Source organism: Cucumis melo, chromosome 1 (genome assembly GCF_025177605.1).
Source record: "Cucumis melo cultivar AY chromosome 1, USDA_Cmelo_AY_1.0, whole genome shotgun sequence".
Classification (NCBI taxonomy): Eukaryota; Viridiplantae; Streptophyta; class Magnoliopsida; order Cucurbitales; family Cucurbitaceae; genus Cucumis; species Cucumis melo.
This window is the reverse complement of record NC_066857.1, coordinates 26,300,184-26,310,198: the sequence shown is the minus strand read 5'-3', so window position 1 is coordinate 26,310,198 and position 10,015 is coordinate 26,300,184. Positions and strand designations below refer to the sequence as shown.

General features: G+C 33.6%; 1 protein-coding gene across 2 annotated transcripts; it reads right to left on the bottom strand.

The window, feature by feature from the left end:
• Positions 1 to 5,853: 5,853 nt before the first annotated feature.
• LOC103497590 (UV-B-induced protein At3g17800, chloroplastic) lies at positions 5,854 to 8,870 on the bottom strand. Of its 2 annotated transcripts, none has more exons than XM_051080129.1 (2): positions 8,337 to 8,870; positions 5,854 to 6,806 (listed from the first exon to the last, which is right to left on the bottom strand). In XM_051080129.1, the coding sequence occupies exons 1-2, from the start codon at positions 8,396 to 8,398 to the stop codon at positions 5,999 to 6,001; spliced, it is 870 nt and encodes a 289-aa protein (XP_050936086.1). In that variant the 5' UTR covers positions 8,399 to 8,870; the 3' UTR covers positions 5,854 to 5,998. The 2 variants fall into 2 exon arrangements, with proteins under 2 accessions (XP_050936086.1, XP_008458049.1); XM_008459827.3 differs by having other exon boundaries at positions 8,341 to 8,870.
• Positions 8,871 to 10,015: the final 1,145 nt, after the last annotated feature.

The following is a 10,015-nucleotide window of genomic DNA, read 5'->3' as shown; positions in this document are numbered from 1 at the left end:
ATTGATATATGGATGGTGGTAAAGGTTACATTGCATTTATTGGAAGAAGCTTTAATTCTCCATTCTATTTTTGGTAATTTAGACTTGTAATTAAAAGGATTTGATTTCTTAGGATTTTTTTGGGTTTAAAAGAAATGGTAGGAGCTTTTTCTGAGTAGTTTATAACATAAGGGTTGCATATGTCTAGGTTTGCCACAATAATGACATACAAATTTTTTTAGATTTCTTAAGTTTATGATCCTTATTGAGTAAATTGTTTTTGATTGTCTCTGGTGGAACAAGGATAGTCTTCTGATTCTTTTTCAACTCTTCCTTTTGTTTACTAATACTTGTTGTTTGCTATGTTGCAATGTACCAAAAACTTGGTTGTTGTTTAGTTTTATGCTTAATTATGCATTACAAAATTCATTCGTGGATGTATCATGAGTGGTTCTAATAACGCGACTTATTAGGCATCAAGGTTAGGGTACGCGATAAAAGATGCATGCCTTACCTATGTGTTGCTAACTTCATGATGATCAACGTTTAGTACAAGTTTTTCTCATGCTTGTCCAAGTGTAAGCGAAGCGAGAGGTTTTCTGGGTAAGTCAGGGTCGAACATAGGAAATTTTTATCAAAACTTAGTTATGAAGTTTACTTCTAAACCAGACAGTATAAATTCTATACAGTATAAGTATAAAATTATACTAATTTAAATATTTACACAGAGGATTCTATAGTGGAAAATTGAATGGGATGTTTATGGTCATGAACTAGCTTGCATTAAGAGAGATGAAGGAAAGTCTATGCATTATATGCAATTTAAATGTGAGATAAGACTTGATGTGATTCTAGATCACTTGATCATCTTATATTTAAGGTGAGAAACTTCTCGACCCCTAAACACCACACTTGTTCTCCTTTTGGGACACAAATGGTAAAGATCAATCAAGCGATATACATCTAGACTTCCTTTTTTATAAGCTTCACATTTACCTCACTATTTAAGGTAAGCAACCTCTCAGCGCCTAAACACCACAGTTATTCTCCTTTCAGGACACAAATGATTGAAGACAAAGTGCCCGAACAAAGTTTATTTCCAAACTCCTTCTACGCGTGTTTAGCTAGGTCTTTGCCACTTACTCTCTCGAGTAGTTGACGACGAGGGTTGGCCAAGCGATGAGTTAAGTTCAAGTGAAGCAAGATGAATCTTATACTTAAAGAACCCTTATCAAACACGCAATACATACTTAAACTACTTATAATACTTCAACAAGATGAATAGAAAAGAAATGATAGAAAGAAAGTGGATAAAATATGAATTGTGTTAATAATGTAGGCTTTTCGGCCATAAGATTAAGAACATTCATACAATACAATGCAAAATACCAAAAATGGAAAGTAAAGAGGTGAGTTAAGCCGTAGAATGCATTGTCATGCATTCCTTGGCTCTTTTACAAGTTAGGTAAAATGGATGGTAAGCTTCTCTCTCTAATCTCTCTCTAAGTTCTCACTTAGAAGCTGATTGGAGAAGAGGTGGAGGAAGAACTACTACTACAAATGGTGAAGGACTCTAAAGCTCATCATTTGATCGACCTCCTTAAGCGAGCCTCCCTCTGTTTCTTAGTACATGGTGGAGTTGGCTTCTTTTATAAGCATGCTTTAAGCGAAAAACTAATTGTGCTATGTTGTACATTCCTCCTTGCTATGTTGCACATTTGTCCTTTCCTACAAATGTTAGAATAGAAAGTAGTCGTTTCTTCTCACATCAGCTCCAACTATCACTCTTGTCTTCTAGCGAATCATCTCGCATAATGATGCACTAACATCTCGCCTTACGACTCACCAGACAACTTCTTGCTGAGTTCATGCACGTGATCCTCGCTTCATTTATTCTTTTCATCATCTTGCTTATATAACACTTAAAAACATAGTTAATTAGGCGTGATGACTTATGTAAGGTGCATTCTCTTATCATTACAAACTTGCATTAAAAGCTACACATTTTTTTATTCTTTATCTCGCGTTTTAACTCCACTATTTTACCTAAAGGGCCACAATAACTTGTATTTCTACAAGTTATCATCTATCATAACTGATACCTTCTTTTTTGGTACTACTTTTCCCAGATTCAAGAATTAAATTGAGATTCTTAGTTTCTGAATTTAGCATTTTAATTAATTTGGTAATATTGTCATATTCCTATTTGGTTTTCTTCCATCCTTGCTTTAGAGTGGTAATGATGGTTAATAATCAATATATCTTCAAGTAATTCTTGAATTTTGTCCTTCTGCTGTTTAAGAACAGATATATCTTCTTGCCATTGCTGGAATAGTTGGTTGTATGTCATGTCATTATATGAGGTGATGACAGATCAGTTTCTGGATTTCACTTAGGTTCATTATTAGTTGATGTACTACTAATAAAAGCTGAATTATTTTCTTTATCACTACTGTTGGAGTCTGATTCATCATCTGAAAAAGAGTTGGAGTAAGACTCCATTTTTGTTTCTTCAAAAAGTTTGGATACTCTGTTTGATAATGTCCAAACCTTTCACATTCCTAGCACCTATATATAGGATTTATCTGTTTTATTTGTAACTTTATTAGTGTCTCTTCTTCTGTTAGGAAAGTTGTTTTCGTCTTTAATGTTTATTAAGTGAAATGTTACTCCTTCTACCTTTTTGTCTTCTCCGTCTGAAATAGATATCTAAAAAATGTGTAATGAACCAAACAATTCATCTAATTTTAATGATCCGATGTCATGAGCTACTTTAATAGTAGTGACTTTCATTTCAAAACATCCGGGTAGTGATCTTAGAACTTCTTTAACAAGTTTGATTCTAGAATCTTTCCTCCAAGAGAAAAAGACTCATTAGCAATATCCAGAACTTCAGCATTAAATTCAGCAATTGATTTCTTTTTCATCATTTTAAGAGATTCAAATTTTGAGCTTAATAACTCTAGTCGTGAGGTTTTTACTTTTGAAATTCTTTCATAAGCTATTTTAAGAATTTTCCAGGCCTCTTATGCAGAGATATACATGTTTATTAATTCAAACACATTTTATTCAACTCCATTGTAGATAACATTAAGTGCATGATAATTTTCAAGAAACGTTTGATCTTCATCATCAATCTAAACTATCTTTAGTTTAAGGGTAGTTTTACCATTTGCTATTATAGTAGAAGGTTACCATCCAGTGATAACAACTATCCACATTTTACTATCAATAGATTTGAAAAAAGCAGCCATGGGAGTCTTCCAATAAGCATAATTTGTACCAATCAAGAACATGTGGTCAAGTAGTAGATCTTTCTTCTTTAATGGCATCCATATATGCAAAACTCGCTCTAATTCCAGTTGTTGAAAAAACTAAAATATATTGTTTATCTTTAGTAGTTACCTTAGTTAACGACTGACGAAATAGCTAAATGAACAAAAGGATAAAAAAAGTTTAGTGAAGACTGACTTACTTCTAGAGAGTTTTTACATCTCAAATAAGAAGATTTTATTTTCAAATGAGTATTACACTTCAATAATATAGAAGACACTCCTCTTAGATTGGTACTCTTTTAGTAATTTTATTTACTATAATAATTAGGCTCCCCTTGAATTTGTAGTTTAAATCTAAGGAAGAATGTCAGGTTCCCCCTGAATTCATATTCAAATATCAACGTTTTTAAATCTCTTATCCTTCAAGCTCCCCCTAATTTGAATAATTGAAGCTTAAATATCAAACTTCCCTTGATCTGAAGCTTCTAATTATTAAAGTTTTCTTGCTTCCCCTAACTTAGATAATTGAACCAAATGAAGATTTCAGGCTTCTCCTGATTTCTATAATTGAACACATTCAACTATTAAGATCTTCTTTCAACTTTTTATCTTCATATATAACTCGAATCAGTCTTGAAGAAGTCAAATATTCTTCATGAAAATACATGTTAATGAAGTTAAAGACTTACCTTCGTAAATATTTTTCTACAAGTTTTTTGCTTGAATATGTCTTGATTTTATGCCTCGAGGAAGAATGAGTTTTCCTTTTCATAGATAGAGAATGGATAACTTGAAACCAGAATAGTAAAAGTAAACTTAAAGATTTTTGTTTAAAAATAAACTTTAAATATTCTTGGTCAAGGATCTTGAGAAGTCTTGTTGATGAAGTAAGAAAAATATCTTCTCTACAAAATCTTCATGTGAGAGAAAATCCAACTTATTGATGAAGTAATTAAAATATATTTTCTAAAAAATCTTTATGTGAGTGAGAGTACCACCAACTCAAGGAACAGTGAGTATCCCTAAAAACATGAAATATATTATCATTTTTATATAAACTAATTAGAAAGAAACTAAATATAATTTTTGTAAATAATAGAATGGAATCATAGAAAAGTTGGTTAGAGAAAAACAAAAACTCGATCACGAAGGAATAGTAATTTTTCCTCAACGTTTATTTAAAAATATTTTTAAATCTAAAACTAATTTCAGATCTATAATTACCAACATATAAAAAAATTTAGAATTTTAACCATAAAATGACTACTTCCTGCATGAAAAATTAGCAACACAAATGACTACTTCCTGCAAAATCCTCGTTGATTGGGTTGATGGCACAAATTATAATTGCATCTTAAAAATAACAATATCCTTAAATGAACTTAAAATAACACTATTCACTCCAAAACATCCTTAACTCACTAAAAAAAACTTCCAACACACGTAGTAGGCTTTTATCTTGATTGGAATAGATGTTTGGGGTTTTTAATTTAAACCTAACTTCCAACGGAATAAAGGTTTAACCAACATGGGGAATATGATAGTAATCACACCCTGAAACTTGAACCTTTGCTTGTCCTCAACCAATGAAAACAAAAATATTCCGAATGGAATTTTTCAAAAAGCTTCAAAATATTTACGTTAATTTCTCCTACAATATGCCATAGTATGGTTTAAACGAGAGAAGCACTAGTAGTCTTACAAGGTTTTGCACAAAAGAAAGAGAGGGTACTATTGATTTTGAAAATTTGAATTTTGACGTGCATGCTACATAGGAGGAGACGCTTTATATATTTCATCACTACAACCTACTTTATACTCGGCCAAAAACAACACAATTTTCAAATTCATTCGGCCTTTTCTTTTTTCCTTTTTCCCTTTTCTCTTTTTCAAACTTCTCAAACGAAAACACTAACAGTTTTAAAAAATCAATTTTGTTCTTTTCATAAGATTTTGACACATTTAACCTGTTCTGTTTATAATTTGGATTTAACTTTACATTTGCTTTCCTCCCACATATTAATTAATTGCCATCTAAATAATTAAAAAAAAAAAAAAAAAAAATTATTTCATGCGGAGTAGACACTAGATACTGATAGAGTGATAGATTCATTTTTGGTTTATTTTGGCATATTTAAAAATAACCCTACTTAAAATATAATTAATATTAGCTACCGTATGCACCTCAAACTACTAGACATGTATGATACATATGGGAGAATCTAGTTTGAAAAAAGTAGCTTAAATAGTCAACAATACACATTGCATTTTTCCAGAGCCCCTCATCTTAAATAATCAAGCGGAAATTGACTCATTAGATACTCCCATTTATTTCTATCTTATCTATATATACATTCGACTTTTTGTTGCCAATTATACTTTTTGAATTTCCCAACCAAAAACTGAATTCATATTCTAGAACTTACGAACATACCTAACAAACAGATTCATCATATTTTCAAGATCAACATTCTCCTAAGTCTTGTCAATCAAATTATGCAATTTATATAATGCTTCAAGTTTCTTGCATTTAAAGCCAGTACGAAAACCAAATCCGCTTACTTGGCAAATAACTCGAGCATTCATATGTAACAATTGCTTAAAAGAACTCACAATCTCAGCTTCATAGGAAATTATATATATAGATATTATATACAGATGGTGAACTTTCCTGGAAAATGCGTCTTCAACTCATCCTATATACAGAGAAAGCGTTATTATATCTACGAAAATACCTTACTGGATTAGTTCTCCTTAAGCTTATAAATGGTGTCCACATACTCCTCTGCATCCCAAAGGAAAGAGCCAAAAGCAACAGCCTCTAATACCAATCTCTTCAAGCTTGAAAATGAAGTCACTAGCACCTCATTGTTCTCGAAAAAGCCGACTTCCTCATTTCCCAATAATGCGTAACTATGGTTCTCAATCAGATTCAAGGCTTCCTTAGATTTTAGCTTTGCACATCTCTGCAATGCCTCGGAATCAAATCCCGTCAAGAAACGCTTTAACTTCTCTGGCTCCGTCTCCTGGTCGCTGTTCAACACTTGGTTGTGAGGCACTGATAGCATGTTACTAAGACGACCAGAGAGAAGATTTCTAAATCCATAAAGACACATCTCAGGGAACTGGAGGAAAGTTTTTGGATGACCACCGTTACGGTGTTTGTTAGGTATGGCTAGTTTTTGCTCCAAGTGATGCCTCAATATAGCAGATTTCAAGAAGTAGCCATATAAGATGGAGGCCACATAAACACGACCAAGGTGTGCTTGTCTAATGTTAGTCATAGCCCAGTTGTCCGTGACACTCGAATCTGCTCTCAAACCAATCACTGTGGTTATGTGTTCTTTAATCATCTCAAGAACCTCTAACTCGTAAATGGACTCCAGTTCCCAGTCTTTGCATGGCAAAATTTCTAGTCTTCCATTATAAACACATCTAGAGAGCTTGGGTACCAAATTAACTCTGATTTCAGAAAATCTATAAAAAATGAGCATGTACATGACATCTTGAACTGCTATTTGGCACTCGTGTTCCTTCAATTGAGCAATCCTCCTGGAGTTAAGATACGTCAGTAAATATGGATATTACTTCGAAAACAGTGATTGAATACCATATGCTAGAAATGAATCTTTAAGCATGCCAAGTAATATTGACCATAGACTATCAATACTTCTTTTGAGGGAATTAAATTCTTGAATGCAACACTCAATATATTTGTGGGAGTGTTAACTACTCTACTGATCACCGGGGATGGACCATATGGAGGGAAATAAACAACTGCATTTATTGTGATAAGGAAATAACCTTTATTAGCTTTCATGACTTTTTTGTTTGTTGGCTTGTTTAGGTGTAGAATTACTAATTTAAGAATATTTCCATCTCTCATCTTACTTCCTATTAAAACACTTTTTTTTCTTTTATTTGCAATTATGAGGGATTGGACAATCTTGTCCTTCCGTCAGAATTTCATCCCATCAGTGAAATTATATACTTGTTTCTCACTTGATAATCCTACATTGGAAAGATGGGAAGACCTCAGAATCTTTTAAAGAGGCATGAGTCACTCCTTCCATATTTATCAATTGGTTTGGAAAAATAACTCCCTCTTACAAAAAAATGTTCATCCCATGTGGGAAACTACATATTCCCCCCCTAAAGAACATCTACAACACCCTCAACAGCTTGCTTAGAAAGCTTTCATTCAAGGAAAAAAGAAAAAGTTTAATATTCAGGTGTCTAAGGTATAAGTATCAGTTGTTTGAGTATATACTGGAGTTGGTCTCATAGAAAGGGACTCCAAACTGTCAACTGTAAACAGAAGACTAACGAGATACACATCCCTTGCATCAACTGAACCTTCTAAATCTAGAGAAATTACTGTCAGGACAACTTTTTCATACATGCCCATTGCCCAACATAACTCAAAACTCCATATCTCCATAAAGATTACGATTCTCTTTCCAATATAATGTTATTTAGTAAAACAATCTTCGTTCTCCCCCTCTCTCTTTCTGTTCTTCCATTCCCCAACTTTCATTATGCCTGAATTATGTGATAATCTGTTCACATAATTATTTTCATCAATTTGGTCTTACAGACAAGCTATCTGGAAAGGTCCTTCAAACCAAAAGTGGTTAACCAGAAAGGAACCAGCTGTTTGAAAGATCTATCACAGTATAATACTTCAATCATGTCAACAAAGCTGTTCACAGTGAAAGGAATATAAACCAAACCACATAGGAGAGACTAATCAAGAAAGAAAAGTTATATACAAAGAAACAGATGTGACAAAACAACCAAATCAACAACAGCTCCTACATCTCACAAATACCCATCAAACAGAGGAAAATATCCCAATTTTAATTTCTCTTCAATCAAAGTCACTACAGTTAAGTGACTATACTGCGCAGAGAAAACGAGAATATACTAAACGATGACTAAATCAATAATAGATCAAGTATTCGAGAAGCTATTTCAAAGAATCCAGCAAATCAGAAAAAGCGCCGCCATATACCGAAATCGTACAAATCCAATAACAAACAAAACCACACGATCGAAATTCATTAGATAGATAGAGAACACAAACCTATGCAGCAAGGCTTCATCAGAATCAGCGGCAAGCAGCATACGATGAAGAGCAGCATGACGGTCGTCAGCCAAGCGTTTCAACTCATCCTCAACAGAAACATGAAAAAGGTGCCTATAATTCTGCAAAACTCTACTTAGATGCTTACCAACGGAGGACTTGGGATCCAAAGGAGTGTTCAAACTGCCAAACTCACAGTGACTGGCTCCAGTACTGGCAAGAACAACCAAGGAAGCGGACCTAGAAGTAAGCGGGAGTTTCCGGAAGGAAGAAAAATAGGGCTTGGATTTGGGAGAAGAAGAAGAAGAAGAAGGAAGGGATATGAGAGGGAAGGATTTATGGAGAGAGAGACAATGGTCCATTCAAATTCAAGAGGAATGTTGAAGCTCTGCAATGAAAATGGAAGAAGATAAAAGAAAAAAAAAGTTCAGAGAGGAAATGGATAGGGTTGAAGACGGGGGGGGGGGGGGGGGGGGGGGGGGTGGAAAAAGTTAGAGTACGGAAGGGTGCATGGGGTTTTTATAGAGGTTCATCTAATTTTCTTTCTTAACTGAAGTCCGCTTCTTTCTTATCCGATCTTTCCTTTTTTTTTTTTTTTTTTTTTTTATGTATTAAAAAAGAGTAATAATTGAGATGGGCGTAGAAGGCGGAAGAATAAATATCTTTTGGGGGTGGGGAAGTAAAATAATAAATAAAGAAATATATTTGGTGGGAGGACTTATCGTCGCCTTATCAACTTATCATTATCATCTCATCTTTATTTTGTTTCAACTCTGGGGTCCCACCATCTTTGGTGTACCTAACAGCTAATGCCCATTGGTTTTGGTGTACTATTTTAATATTATTATTCCTCTTCCAATATACTTTTCTGGTTCTCTTTTTTTTTTTTTTTTTTTTTTTTTAATTATATTTTCAAAATATACTTCTTCCTTTTTTAGATTTCATATTTTGCTCACATGCAAGTCTTGGCCCTCTCCGACCCATTCCTTTGATTCAAATGCATCATCCGAGCCAATCTGCATAAGAGTGCTTTTGTACTAGTGTGATGTAGAACTAACCGCATTGTATGACTAAGTTACTACATTAAATATTTAACTCATATTACCTACCTTTGATGTGGTTAATGTGGGTCAATTTATAAGGTTCTTTCCTCTAAGGATGACCTTCGACTTAATCATTTTCTCTTTGGTAAATCTCCACAAACTCACAGTTGCCTAACATGAAACCTAAAGGTTGGAATTTTATTTTTTTGGGACACATGAATCTCCATGTAGGATCCAGTTCTCTTTTGGGATTGGGTTGGTTGTAGGCTTTAGGCCTTGTCTTGATCTCCCTTTTGCTCAAGTACTTTTACTTTGTGGTCAAAACCAAGACACATTTGGTACTTTTTTCTTTCAATCTCAAATTTGAGTTTCATACTCACACTACAAGAAATTCTACATTTCCAAATGCACAAAATCGTCGGAAGATATATGAAAATGCGTCGGGAAAGGTTCTCCCAACGTCGAGAAATACGAGTTGGAAAATCTTGTAGAACTCACAATGTAGTGGACTATAATGATGAAGCAAAGAGCAGCGTCAAAAAGAAAAGGAACAAAAAAATCTATAATTTGTTCACAAATTAGTTGAAACAACTTACTCAAACCTTAACTAGTAACCTACAGAACTATCACCT

Bases quoted from the DNA above. Each gene is read 5' to 3' on its own strand.
- LOC103497590 (XM_008459827.3), bottom strand. From the start codon at position 8,702: ATGGACCATTGTCTCTCTCTCCATAAATCCTTCCCTCTCATATCCCTT. The intron at 6,807-8,340 runs GTTTGTGTTCTC...TCTTAACTCCAG, and splicing joins GATGAAGCCTTGCTGCATAG to GAGGATTGCTCAATTGAAGG.